The sequence below is a fragment of the Anolis sagrei genome, chromosome 5 (genome assembly GCF_037176765.1).
Source record: "Anolis sagrei isolate rAnoSag1 chromosome 5, rAnoSag1.mat, whole genome shotgun sequence".
Classification (NCBI taxonomy): domain Eukaryota; kingdom Metazoa; phylum Chordata; class Lepidosauria; order Squamata; family Dactyloidae; genus Anolis; species Anolis sagrei.
In genome coordinates, this window is record NC_090025.1 from 192,932,137 (window position 1) to 192,959,073 (window position 26,937).

Genomic DNA, 26,937 nt, shown 5'->3' on the forward strand with positions numbered 1-26,937 from the left:
TGCAGGGATTAGTGGGAAATAGTTTCAAAACAGGGGAGCTGGTACCAAAAATGGCTCAGTTTGAAGCTTTGTGACTTGCATTTTTTAGCATCTAGTAGTGGAGCTCCCGGTGGTGCAGTGGGTAAAACCCCTGTGCCGGCAGGACTGAAGACCAACAGGTCACATGTTCGAATCTGGATAGAGGCGGATGAGCTCCCTCTATCAACTCCAGCTCCTCATGCGGGGACATGAGAGAAGCCTCCCACAAGGATGATAAAAACATCAAATCATCCGGGCGTCCCCTGGGCAACGTCCTTGCAGACAACCTATTCTCTCACACCAGAAGCGACTTGCAGTTTCTCAAGTTGCTCCTGACACGACAAAAAAAATGCATCTAGTAGGGAGCCCCTGGTGGTGCAATGGGTTAAACCCTTGTGCCTGCAGGACTGCTGACCACAACGTCGGTGGTTCGAATCTGGGGAGCGGGGTGAGCTCCCGTCTGTCAGCTCCAGCTTCACATGTGGGAACACGAGAGAAGCCTCCCACAGGATGGTAAAAGATCCGGGTGTCTACTGGGCAACATCCTTGCAGACAGCCAATTTTCTCACACCAGAAGCGACTTGCAGTTTCTCAAGTTGCTCCTGACATGAAAAAAACAAAAAAAAATTATAGTATGCTATTAAAAAGCTGATCTAGGCTTACTAAAGAATAAGAGAACACATAAGGTGAGCAGTGCTAACCAAAGATGTACTGATCCTAAGCCATTTAGGCCTTCATACATCTTTTTGAATAATCTAAAACTGTAGAAAATCATAGTACCATCTAAAGCATTAACCTCCTCTGTATCCCAGGCATCTCTTTTCAGTCGAGTCTTATTCTTGGCTTCGTGGCCTTATTCTGAACTGTAGAAATGTTTTGCCTTTTGTCTGTCTGAGTCACCGCATTTTGTGGCTTGACTGCGATGATGAAGCAGCAGTTCTTTGTAAGGCTTGGGATCTGAACCGCATCACAGAACCAATGCTGGCAGAGATGGGAGTATCTGCTTTGGAATCAAGTGCCATATTCCTGTCTCTATTTGTTGGTTTTGAAGGCTGGGAAAGTTTCCTTACATAATGCCTTTGAGACGGGGAGATTTGTACCCGTTGGTTTGAATAGCTTAGCCTCGTGTTCGGTTCTTTGCTTTTCTGTCTCTGCTCTACTAATGATGCTTTGGTTCTTTTCAGTTGCTTGGGATGTTTGTCAGACTAGATGTAATACTGGATAAAGGACAAAGCAGAAAAAATATATATAAGGAAGCCACAACTATCTTAATGTACATATGAGTACTAGCTTCTCCTTCTCTGTATGGGTACTTTTGTCATCTTTTCCCTTTCGCTTGCTTCATTCTCTCCTTTGCAGCTGTACAAATGCCCATGAGCATAAGAATAGAGAATTCTTTCAGAATGGTGCAGTCAATAAGGTTGGAGCAAGTAAGAAAAGATCTCATGGGGGTGCAGATATGAATTGAACTCAGTCTGGAACATCAGTGGGAATGAAATGCGCACAGCAAAATGTAGATAAACATTTAACGTTATTTTCCAGAACACAGGACTGACATACAGGAGGATATTGAGGGTGTTAAATAAAAACACCATCATGATATTCTCTGTATCCAGGTTGACAACATAGAAACACAAATGCTCTTTTGGAACCACAAATCTTGCACCTTGATCTTAACGGCTCTGAGTCGCGTAAGGGCTGAGAAAAGCAGTATATAAATGAAGTAAATAAATAAACTATTTTCCTTTCTGGATCATAGAGATAAGAGTCAAGAAAGTCATGTGTTCTTGCAAACGCCAAGTTGGTTATTTCAAGCATTGTATATATTAATTATCAAATTTGCACCCTCCTTTATCACACAAGTTCTACATTAGGTGTAACAGTTGTTGGAGAGGTGTGGTGGCTACTGGTTGGCCTGGGAAGAATAATTGCAAGGAGCTGGATTTAATGTTTTAAGCCATATGCTTCATAAGCATTGGTTATCTAGAATGACAGAATCATAGCGTTAGAGTGGACTGCAAAGGCCATCTAGTCCAACGCCATGCTATGCAGGGATACAAAACTAAAGCACTCTTGAAAGATGCCAATCCAACCTTTGTTTGAAGCCCTCCCCCAACCCAACTAAGTGATTTCCATGGTTGAGTGGGGATTTGACCTTTAGTCTCCAGCATCCAGAGGCGGCTCTAGGTCACTTTCAACTGTAAGCAAACAGTATTTTGCCCCCCCCCCTCCCCAAAAATCACTGATATATATTTTCTGTTCCTCGTGGGAGTTCTGTGTGCCATATTTGGTTCAATTCCATCATTGGTGGAGTTCAGAATGCTCTTTGATTGTAGGTGGACTGTACATCCCAGTAACTACAACTCGCATATGTCAAGGTCTATTTCCCCCCAAGAGTGCCTCAAGAGCGCCCCTGGGCAAAATCAACTATACTGCAAATGCTTACTTTGCGTAATGGGTTGAGCTGCCCCTGCCAGCATCACAGTCTAACGCTCAAACCACTACATCAGGTATGGGCAAACCCAGACTGGGGGCCAGATGTGGCCCCTTGGGCTCTTTTCTCAGGCCTTCCTCTCTTTCACTATCCTATCCTTCCCTCCCTCCCTTCTTTCCTTATCTCCCTCTTCCTCCCTCCCTCCTTCCCTTCCACTCTTTTGTCCTTTCCTTCCCTCTTCCCTCCCTCCCTTCCTCGTTCCTCCTTCCTTCCTTCCTTCCTTCCTTCCTTCCTTCCTTCCTTCTTTCTTTCTTCCCTCCCCCCTCCCTCCCTCCCTCCCTCCCTCCCTCCCTCAAAGCATTCCCTTCCATCCATCCTTCCTTCCTCCTCTCCCTCCTTCTCTTTTTCCTTCTGCATTTCCTTCTGGAGGATGTTTAGCTGTGAGAACGAAGGTTGAGAGGGAACATGAGAACCATGTTTCAACATTTCAAAGGATGTCCCATTGAGGAGAAGAAGGGGTGGGGGGGGGGGGGGCGACGTTCTGCTACTCTAGAGACCAGGCCACAAGGGAGCAATGGGTTCAAATGGCATGGACAGAGATTTAACTGAAAATATTAGTAAGACCTTCCTGAGAGTAAGAGCTGTTGGAGAGTGGCATAGTCTGCCTTGGAGTGTACTGAAGTCTCCTCTGGAGGCTTTTCTGCAGAGGCTGTCTATTGGGAGTGTTTTGATTGTGCCTTCTTGCAATGTGGGGGTTGGACTAGAAGGCTCTTGGGGCTCTCTTCCAGCTCTAGGATTCTAGGATTATATATCAGGAGTAGCCAATATGCGGTCTCATGGATACCACCATCTCATCCTGACCAAGGTGAACCCTTTTCGGACCCACACGTTGCCTGTCTTTCCTTCACTTTCTGCCTCTGAAAGAGAATAGGAAGGGGAGGAAAGGGCAGGGAGGGGACTTGGGGAGAACCCCTTTCCTCCTGGCCTGCCCACCCTGCTCCAGCCTACTATGCGGCCCACAAGTTAGAAAGTTTACCCATGTTTGCACTACATCATGCTGACATCAAATCAACAAACAACTGGAAAATCTTGTGTTTGAGCCCATACTGCAGGTCACTTGCAACAACAGAGTGGCCATTGTGTTTTAACCTTTGTACCACGGACTCCTGTGGTGCTCTCGTTTGCATAAAGCAATGCAGATAATTTAGTGTTTCCTATCATGCTGGCATGTGTCTTTTAATGGTCGTTCTGTTTGAGAGCACAGAGCGAGGACTGAGGATTGTAGGCCAGGCTGCACACACCACCTTGAAACTAATGACAACGGTGTTTTGCCTAATCCCATTATGGGCCAGCAATATCATTAGATGCAAGCCGTGCTGTTTAGCTTCATTTGATAAGTTGATGAAAGGAAGGCTGGCAAAAGGGCTCCCTGATGCAGAAACACACTTACGCTTCTGCTGTAATGGAGCATGTTTGGAAACATTATAATCCGCTTAACGGTGGCATTTTGGTAGCCCAGTGTTGTGCTTTTCATAGCGGAGTGCAAATGACAAAAGGAATGTGGGGTGGAGCAGAAAGGCTTCTTTTGAAAAGGCAAAAAAGAAAAGAGAAAGAAAATGGCTAGTTGATGTTCTGCAATTTCACACATAGATATTTCCTCTACCTTAAGTGGCGTCCTTGTGAATCTTCTCTTTGCTGTGAGCTCCCCCCAATGGTATTCGTTTCTCTTTTTTCCCTTTAAAAAAAAGCACCCAGGAAGGCAAGAAAATACTTCTCCCGAAAGTGTGAATTGAAGGGGGAGTATCTGTTTATAGATGGCTGATGGGTTGTACCTGAAGATAGACTCCAACCATCAAATCCTTGCTTGCAATCTGGAGAGAATTGGTGATCCACAAGGTGTTTTTAGCTGAATGTTAAAATATCTTGGTAAACAGCTTGAAAAAAAAAGAGGAAGGACAGGTGCTGAAGGGAGATTTGACCCTTGTAGATATTGATAATGTACCAAACCCCCAGAAGATATAAACAGAATTCACCTTGTGTTGTTGTTTGTATTGCTATGTTATTGTTTGCTTTCAAGTCATTTCTGACTTACGGCCACTCAAAGGAGTTTTCTCAGCAGGATTTGTTCCAAGTGGATTTGCCCTTGATTTCTTCTGAGACAGAGAGGGTGACTTGCCTAGTGTCACCTAATAGGTTTCCATAACTGAGCGGGACTTTGAACCCGTGTCCTAGTCCAGTGCACAAACTGGCTCTATGCTCTTTTAAGGACAGTGTTCTTAACCTGTGGACTGCAAGGACGAAAATCTGGTCCGCAAGCCTCCTTCCTCTTCATTTTATTTTATTTTATTTTTTTCTACTCGTTTCAGAACGCCTGCTACTCCTTCCCTGTTGCTGACCATGGGATATGTTTTGTATCAGAAACTAGAGCTGATGTGGTCTATCCAATGCAATTTTCTGAATCAGCACCTCAAACCAAATCTAAAGTTGACCAAAAACTGATTAATAACCCTTTTGGTACTAGTGTTGGAGAGTAGTCCCTGGTCAAAGTGGTCCCTAGTCAAAGTGGTCCCTGGTCAAAGTGGTTCCTGGCCAAGTGGTTCCTAGTCAAAATGGTCCCTGGTCAAAATGGTCCCTGGTCCAGTAGTTCTTAGTCATGTGGTTCCTGGTCCAGTTGTCCCTAGTCAAAGTGGTCGCTGGTCAAGTGGTTCCTGGTCAAAGTGGTCCCTGGTCAAGTGGTCCCAGGTCAAAGTGGTCCCTGGCCAAGTGGTTCCTAGTCAAAGTGGTCCCTGGTCAAGTAGTCCCTCATCAAAATAGTCCCTGGTCAAGTGGTCCCTGGTCCAGTTGTCCCTAGTCAAAGTGGTCGCTAGTCAAGTGGTCCCTGGTCCAGTAATCCTTAGTCAAGTGGTCCCTGGTCCAGTTGTCCCTAGTCAAAGTGGTCGCTGGTCAAGTGGTCCCTGGTCAAAGCGGTCCCTAGTCAGTGGCTCCTGGTCAAAAAAAGATTGGGAACCACTGTTTTAAGAGCTGTAAAAACTATGAATCATCAGTCTGATCTCCTCCCCCCCTCCAAAAACCCCCACCATGGGAATCAAAGCAGCTAAAAATAACATCAAATTAGAACAAGTATCATTAAACATAATTCAGATTAATTAAACATCAAAACTAACTGAGCCACTCCAATATAAAGATTATTATAAAGATATAAATAAAGATGATTATTGTTGTTGTTACTGTTGTTATACCTTTGTCAATTTAAAAAATAATACTCTGAGCCTTGGTGTCCTTGTGCTTTGCCTAGCCCCCTCTTCACTGAACTCCTTCAGCTCCAATTCATGTAAACTCAGATTTATAGTACCAAAATCAATGCATCTCATATTTTAAGCCTTCTGCAAAGTTTATTTCTGGGTTTTCATGAGGTAGTTCATTGAATTCAAAATGACAGTATTACAGGACCTGTTATCTAAAGATGTTTTTTATCAATCCACTGGCTATTCAGCTTTTGTTAGACTGTTTACTTGCCCCCGCAATGAGCCCTCCATTGTCACTTTTATACTTCCCCAGGGATTTGGTTTCAAGCTGCATAGTCTATTGTTCCTCTCCTGCTAGAATTGAACCCTCTTGTTCACTGGCCAGCAGCAGGACATTATTCTTCTGTGTATCAGCATAGAATTGGCCTTTTTTACTCTTCTTTCTCTCTCTGTCTCTCTATAAAATAATACTCTCAGTTACTACTGCTTTGCCAAAGTCTGCTTGAGAAGATCAGGTTTCCCATGAGCCCCATATGGAACCGGAAACAACCTCTCGGCATAAAATTTGACAATTCATTCACTGTAGCTTTAACAGATTAAGCCATGCAAGAGGCATTTTCATCTAAGGTTTTCTTTAGTGGCATAGTATTTTTGCTGTTTGGTGTCTTTCAGATAGGGAGATACAAATATGTCTTTTTCAAAATATAGTGTGAGAGGATAAAGTGTAAACTGAGAGACTGTTCATCCCAGGATTTCTATTTAAACACAGATCAGCTGTTGGTATCACCATCACTCTCACCACCACTGCCATCATCTGGCCGAGTGCTATCAACATATGGTTAACTAGCAGGTTATGTGTTTCTCTCATACAAACTTTCTATAAGGTATCATAATTTAGGACTAAAGTCATAGGGCCTGGATGCTCTTGGTCGCTGGTCAAGTGGTCCCTGGTCAAAGTGGCTCCTGGTCAAAACAAAAGGTTGGGAACCACTGTTTTAGGAGCTGTAGGAGCTGTTGTTTACTTGCTCTCAACCGATGTAGCATCAGCACCAAAGATGACCTGTGAGTGGTATCATAGCTACCAGTACAGCAGGACTTAGGTTACAGGAGAAACCAGTAGGGACCCCATTGAGATTGATCCTGGCTTGACACCAACCGAGACTAAATAGGATCTGGAATGTTGATCTTTTTCTAATCTTACCCATATGTCTAGGCACTGCAAATCCTGAGCTGTGTATAAGGACTACGATAGTATTATTATATATGACTCAGGTTGATGATATATAAAGGACTATGCTCTTATTTTAAAAACTATATTTGAGTTTTGAGAATTTTTTGTGGAGGCCCTTCTCTGTAGCCCACAATCCCCACTGGTACATCTGATGTGAACAAAGGAGAGGGCCATCTTGATGGTTGCCTTTAGATCCTGGTATTCTTTCCCCAGAGAGATTAAATTTACTTTTTTTGTTTCAACATGTCTTTTGTATTGATTGCTCAAGTAAAAAATGCATATTGCACTCTATTTTCTATTTGCTGTTATCACTTTGATAGTTGAATTACATTTTAAATTTTTGCGTGCTATGAATTTTAGCTGTTTTTGTCATTGTTGTGAGCTGCCTTGAGTCCTTAACTCAGTGGTTTTCAATCTGTGAGTCCCCATGTGTTTTGGCCTACAACTCCCAGATATCCCAGCCAGTTTACCAACTGTTAGGATTTCTGGGATTTGAAGGACAAAACACCTGGGGACCCACAGATTGAGAATCACTGCCTTAACTGATAACAAGGTGGAAATAAATCAATATTCTGCACTAATCAGATTTTATTTGGAGTACTGAATTCAGTTCTAAATACTTCATTTTAAAAAGGATATGAACAAGTTGGAATCGATTCAGAGAAGGGCAACAAGAAAGACAGAGCCTTCTCCATGGTGGCCCCTCAGCTGTGGAACTCTCTCCCCAATTATATTAGATCCACCCGCTCCCTCCTGACCTTTTGGAAAAACTGAAATCCTGGCTTTGAGATCAAGCGTTTGTGCAATAAATGGATCAACAGGGAAAATAATGCTTTAGTGGACCACAATGGACTGATTTGGATTATGTTTTGAACCAGCGAACTGTTTTTAATTGAATGCTGATAATTGTTTTAATTGTGTTAATTGTAACAGTGTGTTTTAATGTATTGGTTTTGGCATGTAATGACTGCCTGCTGTAAGCTGTCTTGAGTCCCTCTTTGGAGGTGAGAAGGACGGGATAGAATGCCTGAAATAAATGATAAATAAACAAGGACAAGAGGTCTGGAGAATGGGACACACGAGGAGAGGTTGAAGGAGTTCAGCATATTCAGCTTGATGGATAGAAGATGCAGAAGAGCAGCACCCCTTATGTATTTTAATGACTGTCTTAGAGATAAGGCTATAGGTTGGTTTTCTGATGTTCCCAAATATAGGACTAGTTCTGATAGTTTTAAATTACAGGAGAGTAGATTTGAAATGCACAGTTGAAGAAATGTCTTGATGGTAAGAGTGATTCAGCAATAGACCCAGTTGCCTAGAGTGGTAGCAGGGTCTCCTTCTCTGAAGGTCTTCAGAAACAGCTGCCTGCTTGGAATGCTCTTGCGTTCAACAGGGAACTCAAACCTGCATAGAGCAGGAGGTTGGACTCAATAGGCTGGTTCCAACTTGAGGAGGAAGAGGAAAAAGAAGCAGTGTTTGTATTGTCAAAGGCTTTCATGGCTGGAATCACTGGGTTGTTGTAAGTTGTAAGTTTTTTGGGCTATATGGCCATGTTCTAGAAGCATTCTCCCCTGATATTTTGCCTGCATCTATGGCATGCATCCTCAGAGGTTGTGAAGTCCTCACAATCTCTGAGGATGCTTGCCATAGATGCAGGAGAAACGTCAGGAGAGAATGCTTCTAGAACATTGCCATATATCCCAAAAAACCTACAACAACCCAGAAGCAGTCTTTGCTTTGTAGGCACTTTCTGTGGGGTGGCTGGTTTCCTTGTGCCACCAGGATTCTGTAGGATGAGTTGTCAATAGAGTCCCAACTCTGGATGGGATATGAGGTGATGGCTAAGAGAGGGCTCAGTACATCTCATTGTTGCCATCTCTTTCTTTGCTTCTCAAAATCTGAAAAATCAGACACAACTATGCTAAACCAATCTTGAGATCTAATGGCAGAGTCTTCTTTACTTGGTTTCCCAACTGTGGCATAGCTGATTCTCTCATTTTCATCTACTCAGCGCTGCCTCACAGGGCTAGGTTACTTTTCCCCATCCCTGATTTTTGTAATACTCTTGTTTTTTATGGCAAGTGATGAGAGATTCTCCAGGGAACATAAATCCTTTTGAATCAGATTTATGAAGGCTCTTGATTTATTCATCAACATGCCATGCACTGATTCCGAAGAGACAATAAATATACTAAAGCCTCACTTGTTGCGGATTTTGTCCTATTTGGAAAATTGGCTTTCCACCTGCTTTCCTTTCCACAGCAGGCAAATATGCTTATACCTAAGCAGGACTTTGACACTAATCTGGTCTACTACTGGAGCAGGCCTAAACCCATGGGTTGCTTTGCGAGGTGTTTGACTGTTGTGTTGCAATGAGAATAATATAATCTTAAATTTGGAAGGGACCCAAGTGGTATCTAATCTCATTCCCTTCTATGAAGGAACACACAACTAAGTGCTAGCAGGCAACATGCATTTGGGACGACGACGAACGACTAACCACAATTCTGTTGTGCTACTTGGTTGTGGAATGGAAAGGCTGTGTTGTGGCAAGAGGCCTCTGCATACAATCTGTTGCTTACAAGAAAGGAAAATATTTTTAAGACTATGCAAAGGGAAGGAGAATCCCAAGGCGCTTCCTTCCCTTCTTCCTTGCCACAGGAATATTACACATTTTTACTCAAGTGCCTGATTAAATTTGACATTTGAAAATAGAACTTTATGCAGAAATGAGTACTGTACTTCTGAGCATTTTAATTAAGATGTTTAGTTCCTGTTGGAGCCTGATACTCCTTTATGTTCTCCCGCCTCCCCCCACCACCCATTTTAAGGGCAATATATCTTCAACTTCTGAAATTTCCGAAACCTGTACTTAACCTTTAATCGTCATTCCATTTACATAGGAGCCTGATTAACAACTTTTTAAAGTTCAGCAGCTTGGAGTAAATGCAACTTAGCCCCTTTTTCCGGGGCGGGGGGATCTGTTATTAAGCAGTGGCATTTAATGAAGACGAAGGGCACACACTGTTACTATCTCAGCTCTAGTGGGATGTCTTAAGCAATTAGTTGGAAGGATGAAGAACACGAAACATACTGTATTATCCAAGAGTTAACATGCCTGGCATTTAAACAATATACTGTTTTTCCTCCTTTCTTTCCTCTTATTCCCTCCTCCCCTGCTTCTGAATTGCGAATCCTAGCATCTAAATCAAACACCTGCCTGCAGAGTATTTTGGCACAGGACGTTGTAATGAATTACGTTCCACATATTGAGCAACTTGATCTTTTGTATCACCACAATATTCAAAACATAGAGGAAAAGACGAACTCTGCTACTCAGTGTAGATTGAGTGTACAAGATGCCATTGAGTCAAGTTTTTGGCAGACTTTTACTTTTGGATCATTTCTTATGGGTTTTTTTCACGTCATTCAGCAGAACACACAGCTTTGTTGCCGAATATCTACTTAGGAAGCTCATGTCCACTAATCCTTTCTTCCTGGTGAACATATATCAAATAAATAGAAGCTGAGAAGGTCTTGTGATCGGGTTGTCGTAGGTTTTTTCGGGCTATATGGCCATGTTCTAGAGGCATTTCTCCTGACGTTTCGCCTGCATCTATGGCAAGCATCCTCAGAGGTAGTGAGGTCTGTTGGAACTGATCTTGTGTCTTGTGATCCTTTGTTCAACTCATTACCTGATTCAAAAGATTCAGAACTTCACATTTCTCAAATTTGAGTGGCTCATACCCACAGTTTTGAGCTTCCTTGTATCAGATTAAGTTATTGATTTATATAATTTAGGATGCTCTGTATGTAGGGCCACACATAGCAGTTGGAAGTGTTAGGTGAGAGGGCTTATTAACTAAAGACTGTCCCCATAAATGCACAACAGAGTAACTCAGCAGCGTGACCTAGCACCAGTAGCTCAAAGTAATAAAAAGACCATAATAATAATAATAATAATAATAATAATAATAATAATCTTTATTTCTACCCTGCCACCATCTCCTCGATGGGGACTCAGAGCAGCTTACATGGGGCCAAGCCCGGACAACATAATACAGCAATAAAATCAAAGCATATACATCAGACAACAACAACATTATCAAAATGACATTAAAATAATAATAACATAATAATAGTAATAATAAAAATAAAATAAAATAAAACACACAGACCAATGTATTGTCGAAGGCTTTCATGGCTGGAATCCATGGGTTGTTGTAGGTTTTTCCGGGCTATATGGCCATGTTCTGGAGGCAATTTTTCTCCTGACGTTTCGCCTGCATCTATGGCAAGCATCCTCAGAGGTAATGATTGCCTCCAAATTGCCTCCAGAACATGGCCATATAGCCCGGAAAAACCTACAACAACCCACACAGACCAATGTTATCTTTTTTCTTTGTAGTAAAATTATATGGTTGCATTATTTACAACCATAGGGACTCCTTTTGGTCTCCATTTGTAATATCTTGCAAGATCTCTATCTGTAGGAACACTTCCTTTGGATATATTCTTGACAAATGTACAAAGATTTCCTCAAAATACTTAATTGATTTGTATTAAAATGATAGGACTGTGTCATTTGAATCTTCAGTAATGTTTTTCACAAAAATAAACACTTAAAATATTTCATTTATTGCCTTGTCTTTCTATTTTGTTTCAAATCTATCTGTTTTAAATAAACAAAAACGCAGTAGCTTTACACACAGTAGCCTTTACACTGGAACATTCTCACACGAGGTTTCTCTCACACAGAGGTTTGCCTCACACTCCTCAGGACAATACTAACTTTGGCCCACTAACTCTAACAGGTTTCGGCCTACTCACTCTTTCAGTACTTGACTCACACTTTTGTAATAAAATACCCAGTTAATTTTTAATATTTCTGAGAGGAAGAGACCTTGAAGTCTATCAAGATCCATTTGTATCTTGATTCTGTCTTAAACAGAGTTCCCTCTCCAGGCTTTGTGTTATCTTAAGTTGGCAAATGCCTCACTTGTAATCACAACCCAACCTTTTTATACTACACGAGAGAGATCACTCTCTATAAAGAGACCACAGTCCAAGATGCTACAGAGAAATTAAATGAGAATCAGCTGGGTACAGGCTGTCCCCGAGTTACAAACATCTGCCTTAGAAATGACTCATAGTTAAGAACGGGGGGTGAGACAACAGGAAGTGAGAGAAATCTACCTCTAGGAAAGGGAAATCACTCCTGAAAGAGATCTCATGGGGGAAAGGAGTCTCCACTGAAGTTTTCTCAGTAATCTTTGTTTCCACAACAAGCCACATTTTTCAAAATCCAGTGATCACAGGGACAGAAAGTGAAGTGAAATCTTTGGAACGGGCACAAACACCACCGGGGGTGGGTGGGGTGGTTAATCCTTCCCTGGCTGGAGTTACCTTTCTGACTTACATATAAATGCAACTTGAAGAATAAACCTACAGAACCTATCTTTGCATTGTCGAAGGCTTTCATGGCCGGAATCACTGGGTTGTTGTAGGTTTTTTTGGGCTATGTGGCCATGTTCTAAAGGCATTCTCTCCTGAAATTTCGCCTGCATCTATGGCAAGCATCCTCAGAGGTTGTGAGGTCTGTTTCCTAGTTCCAACAGACCTCACTACCTCTGAGGATGCTTGCCATAGATGCAGGCAAAACGTCAGGAGAGAATGCCTTTGGAACATGGCCACATAGCCCAAAAAAACCTACAACAACCCAGAACCTATCTTGTTCGTAACATAGGGACTGCCTGTCTAGTTTCTCAATGGGAAAGAAGAGTATTATTATTATTATTATTATTATTATTATTAAACTTTATTTGTACCCCGCTAGCATCTCCCGAAGGATTCGATGCGGCTTACACAGGCCGAGGCCTCAACACACAACACAACAATACAATCTAAGCAAATCAAACAATTAAAAACAGAATAAAGCAAAATAAACAACAGGCACAATACACTAAACACAATAAAACTGGGCCGGGCCAGAGAATGGGTACAAGATTAAAAGTGCTGATGTGACAAGAGGTGTATATAGGGCTTCTAGGGCAAGTGCGATGTGCGATGTGCAGCAATCATTGGTTCTGATAAAGTGCTTATGGGACTTGGTAGTGGAGATTTCCTAATCTGGGAAGGCGCATCGGAAAAGCCAGGTCTTCAAGTTCTTTCTGAAGACAGCCAATGTAGGGGCCTGTCTAAGGTCTTTGGGGTGGGTGTTCCAGAGTCGGGGGGCCACCACGGAAAAGGCCCTGTCCCGCGTCCCCACCAAGCGTGCTTGCGACGCCGGTGGGATCACGAGCAGGGCCTCTCCAGATGACCGAAGTGAACGTGTGGGTTCGTGCTGATAACCACTTCTTCTGTCCTGAACTACCTGTTGATTGCCTTTTGACAACTAATAAATAGAACATAACAGAACTATCCTGGTCTCTGCTTGTCATACTGATGTATTAAAAAAAATAAGAGGAAGAAAAGGAGGCATTTCTATCTGCTTCCCTTCCCACCATCGCAAAACTCCTTTGCTGAGCACACCTGCTGAATCATAGTATATATGTGATTTCCCAACACATATAGAGAATGATTGTGCATGAGCTATGCTCATTTGTGAGAGTTGACATTAAGAATTCATCTGATACTTAATTTGGAGGCTTTAAAAAGATTGAAATGTATTTAATCTCCGGCACTTATTTAAAAAACTGTAATGGATTATTTGTTCTTTACATATCTTTGGTGGAAGAAGCTGGTTTCCCCCCTCTTCCTTACTTTAAGAATCCCTGTGCTTTTCTTTTCATCTCTGCCTCCAACTGCTTTTAAAGTGTTTGCGACCAAAACTACAAAGGACACTTGGTAATTAATTATTGTACTCATGGGTGGTGTTTCTTAAGAGACTTGCAGTTGGTAATACACTTGAAGGGATGTTTTGATGGAGAAGGCTTTGAAGAGTGACAGCTGACAGATGTCTGCTGTTGTCGCTCTCAAGTTCTTTATCCATTATCAATCCACTTCTTCCTCTCCTCCCGCCCCATAGGCTCGGAAAGAAAAGACAGCATGCTTAACACCCTTCTCTTTGAGGAAGGCAGAGATTATTTGCCTTTGACTTGTGTACCTTCTTGTTTAGTGAAGTAGATCAACTAGAGATGCCATTTGCTCCAGGCTAATAGGTATAAACACCCAGACCTGGCCAACAAGAGTTGTACATTTTCAACAACAGATTAATCAACAAAGAACCACATAATTAAAGTTAGCAAAATCTCAGCAGAAGGGCTGGAAACCGACGCATTCAGGGATCTTTTTTGGTTCCTGACATGCTACTCAAAAGGACGTTCCCTTTCCCACCCAAAACATCAAAACAAGTTCCAGGATGAATATCATATTTCAACACACTGTGTATTATCTTGCCCTTTCGTGTACCTTTGGTAATCTGCATATTCATCAAAATGTAATTGATTAATTTGGTTAAAAGCCAATCTATTAATGAGGTAAACTTAATGAGCTGTTTGACAACCCTACTCATGATGTTTAATTTTGTGTACAATGCATCAAGACGTCAGCCCATCTATTGGAGTAGTGTTGGACATATTACTGGATGCCATTTGTGTAGTGTTTGCACTGTCCCTGTAGTATGTTGCTACTGAATGAAGTTGTCAACAGAGTTTATTTTATTTATTTATTTATTTATTTACTTTATTTATTTACTTTATTTATATACCGCTTTTCTCAGCCCTCAGGCGACTCAAAGCGGTGAACAACATTGATACAAAACATCACGAAACAAGTATAGGGCAATTAAAAACAATTGTAACATAAATCATTAAACATCAGTATAACAATCATTAGTGTCTCAACAGTCTTAACAGGAAATTCAAGGTTAATTTTAGGCATTTTTTTTCGAGGACTGACACATATATGCACAGATTGTGCCTGGTTTCAAGGACAGATCAAGCTCTTTTGCTGATGTTTAGCAAAATTGACCTTGCACTGCAAACGTTCTGTTGTGAGTAGGGTTGATGAGTTAGTTTTCCCACTGGTTTTCCTGATTAGAGTTCCATCCCCCAGCTGTTTTAGTAAATTATAAGTGTTGAGGTATCAGGTTCCACAGACTCCCTGGGCCATTTCATTCCAATTTTGAGATAGTTATGCCTGTGTATATGTCTTTAAGTTACCTGTTGACTTATGGAATCTCTGCATTTCATAGAATTTTCTGATGCAAGGGATGCTCAGAATTGGTTTTGCAACTGTTGAAGGCTTTTTATCTGAAATCCATTTGTTGTCTCCTATCCAAGTATTAACCAGGGCTGGTCTTGCTTAGCTTCCATGATCAGAAGAGATCTGGTACCCTTAGAATATCTTAGCTTTTGTGAGGTAGTACCTATGCAATATACTGGACTGTATTGTCCATACTGAAATGCCATGTGTTGCTGTGCTAAATTTCTACTCTCCTTAGTGTGATGTGTCATTATAAATGTCGGAATGAAATATATCAGCCGATGTTGATTCATATGGGACTTTGATTATTTACCAACAAGTGGACTTCTCAAAGATTATGTCATTAACAAATCGGTTTAGGTGTTGCATACTTAGGCTTGTGACTTACTATTATAGATTCAGCTTATTTGTAATCTAGTCTTCTAGAAGCCCCCGGTAGTGCAGCGGGTTAAACCACTGAGCTGCTGAACTTGCTGACCAAAAGTTTGACGGTTCGAATCTGAGGAGCAGGGTGAGCTCCCGCTGTTAGCCCCAACTTCTGCCAACCTGGCAATTCGAAAACATGCCAGTGGAAGTAGATCAATACGTACTGCTTCAGTGGGAAGATAGAATCATAGAATCATAGAATCCTAGAGTTGGAAGAGACCTCATGGTCCATCCAGTCCAACCCCATTCTGCCAAGAAGCAGGAATATTGCATTTAAATCACCCCTGACAGATGGCCATCCAGCCTTTGTTTAAAAGCTTCCAAAGAAGGAGCCTCCACCACACTCCGGGGCAGAGAATTCCACTGCTGAACGACTCTCACAGTCAGGAAGTTCTTCCTCATGTTCAGATGGAATCTCCTCTCTTGTAGTTTGAAGCCATTGTTCCGCGTCCTAGTCTCCAGGGAAGCAGAAAACAATCTTGCTCCCTCCTCCCTGTGGCTTCCTCTCACATATTTATACATGGCTATCATATCTCCTCTCAGCCTTCTCTTCTTCAGGCTAAACATGCCCAGCTCCTTTAGCTGCTCCTCATAGGGCTTGTTCTCCAGACCTTTTATCATTTTAGTCGCTCTCCTCTGGACACATTCCAGCTTGTCAATATCTCTCTTGAATTGTGGCACTCCATCCAGTCACGCCAGCCACATGACCTTGGAGATGTCTATGGACAATGCCGGCTCTTGGATTTAGAAATTGAGATGAGCACCACCACCCATAATCGGATTCAACTAGACTTAATTCCAAGGGAAAATCTTTACCTTTTTTACCTGTTTCCTTTTTTTACCATCCTTAACTTTTTCTGCATTATGGTCAAATAAACTCGTTAAAAGATAAATCATATAATATTAAACAATTACCCAGTTTGATTTATCTCAGAAACTGTTGTGCTGCCCTTGCTCATGTCAAGCACTGCTTGTCAGGTAATATGGGTTGTACGTATCAGGTATTGGATGTTTGCATGCACTACGTGAGCTCTAGCTTTAGGTTACTAGATTAAGAAGACCCCATTGATACATAATGTAAACTTTAAAAACAAACAAAGGTAAATGAATATACATTTTCCCAGTAATATTATGGAGCCCCTTCAACTTGACGCAGTTTATCTAACTCTGCCTCTTAATCTGACACCGGATTTCCAGTTCACAGGATATAGTGAAAATTCCTAACTGGTGTTACACTTGCAAGAGTGCTTTGGAATATACAGAAATTATGTGTCTGAATCAATGTAGAATACCTTTCCTTAAGGCAGTGGTGTCAAACCTGTGGCCCTCCTTGTGTTTTGGACTTCAGCTCCCATAATTCCTGGCCACTGGACAAGATGGCTAGGGCTTCTGGGAGTTGGAGGCCCAAATATCTGGAGGGCCACAAGTTTGACACCACTGCCTAAAGACAATATAGTAGTCCAGATAAAGTTGGTTGTGTGTGCCTTACCTCTCCCATGTTCTGCCAGGTCCACTAACAGAGGTATTTTATGACAGCAATAATAATAATAATAATAATAATAATCTTTATTTGTACCCCGCCACCATCTCCCCAGTGCCCGTTGGGAAGATGGTGGCGGGGTACAAATAAAGTTTGTTGTTGTTGTTGTTGTTGTTGTTGTTATTCTATTACCTTAGAACTGCCACTTCGGCAGTGGCAGAATCCAGCCACAGCCGAATCTTACAGATGCAAGGATCTCATTTCTTACCTTCCATATGTTGCATTTAGAGAATGACTCCTGTCTCCCTCATTGCAGAACAGAGAGGTTTGCAGGTCTATGCTAATTGAGCAATTAGTATTGACAATGAATGCAGCAGGATTGGTATTCCTTCCATTAGCCAAGCATTTCTTCGTTTAATTTCTGGTACTTTATGGAAAATATTGCTAAGTCCTTGTAACGTAATGGGCTCGAAACAATTTATTTCGAATGATAGCACTCAAGGATCTTTAAAAACAAATACGGCGTTTGAATTGAATTCCTGGAAAATGTGGAATAGATCACAGAGAATTTGTACAACACAAATAAATGCAGGAAATGCTGCATTTATACATTTTTATTTGGGAGCCAGTGTGCCATTTAAAATTCCCTGGGCTCTTCGTGGAAAGGACAAACCTTAAATTGGAGCAGCACCCTGCATTTTGTGAGTCCTAGATTTGTGGACACCAAATTTGGACACAAGACACCTAACAACCCAATGTATGTCCTTCACTCAAAAAAAAATGATTTTGTCATTTGAGGGTTGTAGTTGCTGGGATTTATAGTTCACCTAAAATCAAAGAGCATTCTGAACACCACCAACGATGGAATTGAACCAAACTTAGCACACAACAGAAAATACTGGAAGGGTTTTGTGGGCAGTATCCTTTGCTTTTGGAGTTGTAGTTCATCCAGAGAGCACTTTGGACTCAAACAATGATGGATCTGGACCAAACTCTATATGAATACTCAATATGCCCAATATGGGAGTTGTAGTTACTGGGATTTGTAGTTCACCTACAATCACAGAGCATTCTGAACCCCACTAACGACAGAATTGGGCCAAACCTCCCACACAGAACCCCCATGACCACCAGAGTGGGCCACAGCAACGCGTGGCAGAGGACGGCTAGTAATTAATATATACAACACTTGAAATAACCACATCACAACCTGTGAGGATGCCTGCTATAGATGCAGGCAAAATGCCAGGAGAGAATGCTTCTAGAATATGGCCATACAGCCCAAAAAACCTATAACAACCCAGTAATTTCGGCCATGAAAGCCTTCGACAGTACATGTCTTCAAGTGATTTGTCTACCGGAGAGGTAGGCTTTCCTTATGGTCCTTCTACTCTGAAAGGTAATTAATTAATCAATAATAATAATAATAATAATAATAATTATTATTATTATTACTGCGCTTGTATACCGCTGTTTCTCAGCCTACATTGGCGACTCAATGTAGATAAATAATGAGGGAGACAGGAGTCATTCTCTAAATGCAACATATGGAAGGTAAATAATATATTTATTTTCTGCTTTATCTCCCTGAGGGACTCAGGGTGGATTTCAAACATAAAAGGCAAACATTCAGTGCCCGAATACAACAACAATACATACATACTAACAAAATTTAACAACCCAACATTTAAACATAAATGACGACTTAACAACTAAAATTAAATAAAAAGTGCAGCCTGTTATAACAGACATAAGACAAAACATCGAACAGAAGCAACAATTTCCCAGTTCCTTGGGGTAAATACATTGATCACTGCTCAATATATCTATTGGGCTGGTTGTGGTGAGCAGGGCATGGATATGGATGGTAGCTATTAATCAGAAGTATAATTGTAGTATTTCTAATTATTCCTCCTCCTCGTAAGTCAGTGAGCAAAGGTACATCTTCAGCTTTTTCTTGAAAGTGGGGAGGGGGCTTAGGAAGGGAGTTCCGGGGGGGGGGGCAGCCACGGAGAAGGCCCTTTCTCTCATTCCCACCAGCTGTGCTTGGGACAAGAGTGGAACTGAGAGGAGGACCTCCTCCAATGACCGCAGTGTCCGAGGTAAATCAGATGAAGAGAAGCCCCCCCCCTTTTTTTTGCTGTGACCCCTTATTTCTTGTAATATTTTCCTGAGGGTTTCACAGTACGAGATGATGGCCCTTTTCTTTTCTCAGTCCTATAAGATAGCCTTAGAAGTCATCCTTTATTGACTGTTTTCCCTTGCTCTGTTTTTTTTTTTTACTTGTGGTTTTGGGATTTTATTGTCGTGTTTATTTTTAGCCTTGCAATTATCACCAAAACACTTATGCACTGAAGGATGGGCTATACGTTTATCAGCTGAACGGAACTGAATAGAAGGCATGATTAGATTCCTCTCTTCTTTCTGTTGCTATCATTAGTGTTGCTTAGAATGAGTATTTTTACAGCAATTGTCCAATTTGGTCATTGTTGTTTAGCCCTTTAGCGTGTGTTGTTTCTAGTTTGTCATGATATAGAACATTTGAGTACTTCCCAAATGTTCCCAAATGTTCATCTTCCAAGTATTTTAGACGTCAGCTCCCAGAATTCCTGGCCATTGGACAAGCTGGCTGGGGTTTCTGGGAGTTGAATATCAAAGTTTGGGAATTACTGGTAAATTAAGAATTAGAATGGATAAGGAGCGAAAGAGGGCTTTCTCCAAAGTGGCCCCCCAGTTGGGGTATGCCCATCTCTTGGGGGCCTGGTGGATCTGGGACATTGGCTTCATTCTTGCAAGTTAAAATGTCTGGAGTCCACGACATGCGAGTGTGGAGAAGAGCAAACCACTGACCACCTACAAAAATGTGACGAGACACTCCAAGTGGCCAGCTTCTGGTCAAAGGACATTTAGTATAATGCCAAGTTTTCAACTTTGTTTGTGATTTTTTAATACATTATAACGTAATCTCAATTTGCTTCTGACATGATAAATAAATAAATATAGCTGTTTGAAGTAAGTGCCTTAATTAGAGAGCTAGAGTGTTAAAACAATATACAAGAACTAACACTTTGACGATTTCTCTTGAGTTTCATATTAAGCCATAAAACGTACTGTGTAATCTTGACCAAGTCACTCTTGAACATAGGTTTGCTTGTGACTATAAAGTGGATGGGAGATAGATTGCTCTCTCTCTCTCTCTCTCTCTCTCTCTATATATATATATATTTATATATATTCTCATTCCCCCAGGCACTAACAAGCCACACCAAAAAACTGCCAGGCCATCAAATGCTAATCAAGGTGGTCAGTTGAAACATTCAAACCTATCTCCAGCAGACAAGAATTCTTTGTCCCACCCTGGTCATTCCACAGATATATAAATCCAATTTTCCTAGTTCCAAAAGACCTCTCTACCTCTGAGGATGCTTGCCATAGGTGCAGGCGAAACGTCAGGAGGGAATGCCTCTAGAACATGACCATATAGCCGGAAAAAACCTACAACAACCTATTGCTTTTATGTTACCTTAAACCCATTGAAAGAAGGAAAGAATATTTTTAAAAAATGGAATTCCACACCACTCCAGATGCATTCATCAGTAAAATGCCACAGGACAGTAAAATGTAGTTGTTGCTACTTCAACAGGCTAACAGGATTTCTTCTAAAATACGCAGCTTTCAGTTGGAGTTTTTGTAAAAGAAAAAAGAAATAATGATGCCCCAAGTCTCTGTGCTGTCTTGTCCAGATTTGTTTGCCATTAGTGCCGAATACACGGATGGCTACATTCAACCTCTGTTGAACAGGAAGTCAGAAGTCCTTGTTATAGATGGATGGGATGCGGCAAACTGTACATTCACTCATAAATCTTGCTCTTTACGCATTTGATTAACGTCTAACAAGGATTTTGATGGATGGCTTTGCAACGAATAATTAAACATTGTAGGACCAAACACTCGTGGCCTTACTTCATCCCCAGGCAAGGATGCCTAATCACTTCAGTGAGCAGAAAAAAACCGGGATTACAGAGCAACTCATTTGCAGCTATCTCTCCCGCCCTCCGAATTCCAGCTGCAAAATATAAGTCAAGCAACTGCTCTTGGATTCATTCTTTACCTCCTTCTCTCTGATATTGGGGGTTAGTTGGGAATTTTAATATACCTAGTACACCTTTTTCCTTATTTTCATAAGCAGTAATAACATACCCTCCTAATGTCCTGATTTGGTGTGACAGTCCTGATTTGACGCTCTGCCCTCTCACTTTTCAGCAGCTTTTAAAAATGGCCTGGTTTTTGTCTCTTCTATTTCCCCCCCTTAGTATTCACTTTATATCAGTTACTGAAAAAGGAATTCAGCATGCAAAATAATATCTGTCTGTCTGTCTGTCTGTCTGTCTGTCTGTCTGTCTGTCTGTCTATCTATCTATCTATCTATCTATCTGCCTATCTGCCTATCTGCCTATCTGCCTATCTATCTATCTATCTATCTATCTATCTATCTATCTATCATATCAGGAGCAAACTAAACAGTTGTATTTTTTTAAAAAACAAAAAAAACCCCACAAAGTTTGAAAACTTATTATATTAAATGTCCTTTGACCAGTAGCTAGCCACTTGGAGTGCCTCTGGTGTTGCTATAAGAAGGTCCTTCTTGTGCTTGTGGCAAAGCTCAGGCTGCGTTGTAATAGGTGGTTTGTGGTTTGCTCTTCTCCACACTTGATGTGTTGTGGACTCCACTTTGTAGCTCCATTTCTTAAGGTTGGGTCTGCATTTCGCGGTGCCAGAGCACAGTCTGTTCAGCACCTTCCTGTTACGTTGACAGGGCTCTGCCTTATTTAGGTAGAGATGAATCAAACTCCCAGTTTTATCAAACAGTTTAATTAAAACAGCACTTACTTGCTGGCTGTTTTAATATACCAAAACATAAAACATAAAGATAGCAAAAACAACTCCATAGTCAAAAGGGTCCAGTCCAGTGGTCAAATGCCGAGAGTTCAATAAACAAACTCCAGGGATCAAGAGTCTATACCATAGTCAAAATCCAGTCCAAAGGTTCCAGGATTCCAAGATTACAGGAGACAGGTCAGGATACCAAAAAATCCAACAAACCTGGGGGTGGAAACCAGCAGCATCCACCACCAAAATACAACAGATACTTTTCTCCCAAAGATCAGTCTCAAGGTGAGCTCCTTAAATCCAGCTGCAACCCATCTCCTGCACACCTCCACCCCTGATTGCTTTCACCCATGAACTCCCACTTACAGATTACCAAACCCTCTAGAACTAACACTCACATTAACCCGTCCATCACCAACCATCAACATTCACATTAACCCTTCCATCACCAACCAACATATGACACTTCCAAGTCGCCCAGTTTTCTATGTGCCCAGGAGGAGAGTCTCTCTTTTTATTGCAGCCATTGATTGTGGTTCTGGGTTTTAGTCTGCCACTTTTGGCCTCTCACTTGCTGAGGTGTTCCAGCAAGTGTCTCTTTAGATCTTAGAAAACTATTTCTTGATTTAAGGCATAGGCGTGCCAGAAGTGACCAGAAGCGACTTGCAGCATGTAACCAAACAAGCAAACCAACCAACCGACCTTTTCAAGACCAACCATGGGTTTCTATACTATCAAGAGCCAGTCTACTATTACTCAGTGCCCTGACATGTACGTTATTATATTTATGCTGCACAAAAGTAAATTTTCATCTCTCAGTGGATATATTTCCAAACTCATTCCCTGTTGTTTGTGAGGCTGTGCCTGCAAATTGTTGGTTTCTCTTTAAAATCATATTTTCAAAAATATTTTCATTACTATGTTTAAACAATTTAATAGTTAAAAGTAAAGAAAGGAAGTAGGTTCTTTATAGTGAGAAAACAACCTCCTTTACACTGTAAGGTGGATATTTTAGAAGCTTCTTTGCTGGTATGCTAATTGAGATATTGAAGGATAAAATCAGGCTATCTGTATTTAATTGTGTTGTATCCTTTTTTAAAAAAAATCTCAGTTGTGTCTAATTAGCAGCTGGGTTGTTATTTCATGCTAATTTGTTTAAATAAGATCTTTGCTTCACTGATAAGTTCCACTTGTTACCTACAGTGCACTTCTATTAGGTTAGGCAGCTTCCTCGCAGTCTAAAATGTGGAGTCAAATCCTCCCACTGCATCCCTAGGAGGCTCAGATAATAATGTAGGTGCATTCCTGTGTTTTTGATCAAAATTAATTTACTTTTATGACCACATCCTTCATTTTTCCCCTTTACCAAAAAACTAAATTGTCCCCTTTAACCGGAGTCACAGTTGTACATTAGGTTCTATTTGCATTAAAGCATGCACATTTTACATTGGTTTAAATTTCATTAATCAAGGCCTTCAAGAAGATTTGCTGAGAAATCTTCTTAGAAATCTACCTCCCAGTATTCCTTGCAGAGAGGAAATGATAGTTAAACTAGATCTCAAGTGCCAATGTGCCCTGTCAATCATCTGGGGAAATTGGTCCTTTACAAATTCAACAGCATTTGGCTCTAAAGCAAAAGCTTAAATTTTCAGATCTATGTTCCCGTCAAACATTTGCTGAAATTACAGTGGAAAGTGTCTGCATATTTGAGAGTTTCCGAAAAGCTTTGGTATAAGGACCAATGATATGACAAAAGGTTTTGCTCCCCGAACTTCCCTTTGATCTGCAGTGGTTCTCAACCTGTGGGTCCACAGGTATTTTAGCCTACAACTCCCAGAAATCCCATTCAGTTTACCAGCAGTTAGGATTTCTCGAAGTTGAAGGCCAAAACATCTGGGGACCCACAGGTTGAGAACTACTGGTCTAGAGAATAAGATACATCTAATGAGTTTTAGTTGTTAGGCTGTAAGTTTTGGTTGAACATTAGAGGGAACAACTTGCCCAACAGAGTGGTTTGACAATGGAACCAGTTACCTCAAGAGGTGGTGGGGTTCCTCCTCTGGACATCTTCAGAACACGTCTGGACAGCTACATGCTTTGGATGCTCTGACTTGAGTTCCTGCTTTGTGTAGTGTTTGGCCTCTATGCCCTATGAGTCCTCTTCTAACTTTATGAACCTGTATTTTCCTGAAATTGCTTCCCAGATGAATGTGACAACATTGGCATGTGAGACTCTGCATCTTTAATATTTGGGACTTGTTTTTTCAGACTTTCTGCAGACAATACTTCAATGTGGCAACCAACCTTTGAGCTGTGTGTCTTAGCGCGCTTTGCTAGAAGCCTACGGTAATCTCTTTGCAAAACATTTTGAATGAGTTTCTTAAAATGTCATTTTTTTCTCTCCAGATGCTGCTTACAGAGTACTTGGATATGAAAAATACCCGGACATCCTCAGAGCCATCAGCTCAGCTTAGTTATGGCAGCTCGGGACGGGAATTTGCAGCATTCTTTGCCAAAAAGAAACCTCAGAGACCCAAAACCACCCTGTTCAAGTACGTACAGTTCCATGCTCTTTCCCAATCTGTACTTTGGGTTGAGTTGGAAGTCTCTCATCTCCAAGACCTCTTTTATATGAAAAAAAAAAAGATTTTATAGAGGTTGACTATCCCAAAGTATTCCAGATATGTTTTTAGATCTTTGCATATATGCACAAAATGAGATATGAAATATATAACTGTGTGCCTGAAATAATGTTTGTGCACAATGAACCATAAGAAAGTGAAAGTGTCACTATCTCAGTCACTAATATGGACAATTTTAGATTTTGGATTCCAAAATTCCAGATAAGGATAGTTAACCTATATATAAGTTAAAGCTGCTTCATTGACCTAAGTACTGTTTCCATATAAAGTTGGGACCTCTTGCTTGAAATTTCTAAGAAGGACAGGAGAAGCAGAACTGGTGCAAGAGGTGTATAAGGATGATGAAGGTGTATTGGGAAAAGAAATCTGAGGAGCCCACTGTAGCTCTCTCCTATATCAACACCCTTATTTATTGTTTATTATTTATTTCCAACATTTCTACCCCGCCCTTCTCAACCCCCGAGGGGAGAGTCAGAGCAACTTACACTAGCAGCAATTTGATGCCACAACGTACAAACAGATATAATAAATATAACAGCAATTTAAAACGATATATAAACAGTAATTTTTTTTAAAAAAACATTAAACATTTTATTTATTTATTTACAGCATTTATATTCCACCCTTCTCACCCCGCAGGGGACTCAGGGCAGATTACAGTGTACACATATATGGCAAACATTCAATGCCAATTTTGACATACAACATATACAGACATACACAGAGGCTATTTAACTTTTCTGGCCGCCAGGGGAGCTGTCACTTTCATCGTCCATCTGTGACACTGATGAAGTACTTCCACATTCCCTGCATGCTTTTTTGCTGGAGTGCTTTGCTGGAGTCTTTTTTATGGCCTCATAAATTAGTTAATTTAGCCTCCCCACACTTTAAGGTGGTACCTAATTTTCCTACTTGACAGATGCAACTGTCTTTCGGGTTGCAAAGGTCAACAACAGGCTTTTAAACATTATTATCAACCCATAAAGCCATTTCCTATCCAGTTCGACATCCAAAGTGCTATCATGTCCCAAAACCATGACTTCAATTTCTTCCTAAAAGAACTTGTACTCAGCCTGGTTCCATAGTTCCAACCTTAGGCTCCTGTTACTCACTTGCCCTTTGACCTCAAGATCCGTTCCTAGATCTTGTACCCGGGCCCCAAGATGGCCTTAATGTTGGACAAGAGGCTATAGTGATTAGTGTTGATTAGTGGGCTCAATCTGGCAAAAAAGATGAGCAGTTCTCCCTTCTCAATCAGAAATGGAAAACAGATCATTATTGAAAATAATATTTATTTATTATATAACAAATAAACTTGAAGAACTCAAACAATCACCACAAACCCCACTCCCCAAACCCGCTCAGATCTTATTCATTTCTGTCTTCCTAACTCACCTTCACTCCATTTCTGACTGCCTTTATTCATCCTTTTGCAGCAAACCTCTATAGCAGCGTTCCTCAGCGTCTGGTCTATCAGCTGTTTTGGACTTCAGCTTCTAGAATCCCTGATCATTGCTCAAGACAGCTGGAGATTCTGGAAGCAGAAGTCCAAAACACCTGAAGGATCACTGTTCTAGACTGTAACCTGCATATAAGCTGTGATTGAATGGTTCAGACTTGGTTGTGTTAATATTTTAAGTGCCAATATTTTAATGTATTTTATTGCTTTTTAAATGTATTTTTATTGCTGTTGACTTGCTTATGTGAATTGTTGTGTTCTAATTGTTTCTTTGTCGGCATCTAATGATTGTCAATTGTAAGCTGTCCTGAGTGTTGAGAAGGCAAAAAGAACCAATGGGATTTTGGCCTGCATCAATAGGAGCCTAGTGTCTAGATCTAGGGAAGTAATGCTACCCCTCTATTCTGCTTTGGTTAGACCACACCTGGAATATTGTGTCCAATTCTGGGCACCACAATTGAAGAGAGATATTGACAAGCTGGAATGTGTCCAGAGGAGAGCGACTAAAATGATAAAAAGTCTGGAGAACAAGCCCTATGAGGAGCGGCTTAAGGAGTTGGGCATGTTTAGCCTGAAGAAGAGAAGGCTGAGAGGGGATATGATAGCCATGTATAAGTTTGTGAGAGGAAGCCTCAGGGAGGAGGGAGCAAGCTTGTTTTCTGCATCCCTGGAGACTAGGACGCGGAACAATGGCTTCAAACTACAAGAGAGGAGATTCCATCTGAACATGAGGAAGAACTTCCTGACTGTGAGAGCCGTTCAGCAGTGGAACTCTCTGCCCCAGAGTGTGGTGGAGGCTCCTTCTTTGGAAGCTTTTAAACAGAGTCTGGATGGCCATTTGTCAGGGGTGATTTGAATGCAATATTCCTGCTTCTTGGCAGAATGGGGTTGGACTGGATGGCCCATG

General features: G+C 41.2%; 1 protein-coding gene across 1 annotated transcript in view; it reads left to right on the forward strand.

Annotated features, from left to right (window-relative positions):
* EXOC4 (exocyst complex component 4) overlaps positions 1-26,937 on the forward strand; it is a 579,446-nt gene that overhangs the window by 170,475 nt on the left and 382,034 nt on the right. The window contains exon 8 of the mRNA XM_060776413.2: positions 24,336-24,481. Coding sequence (XP_060632396.2) covers positions 24,336-24,481 — 146 coding nt within the window. The remainder of the gene's footprint in view (positions 1-24,335; positions 24,482-26,937) is intronic.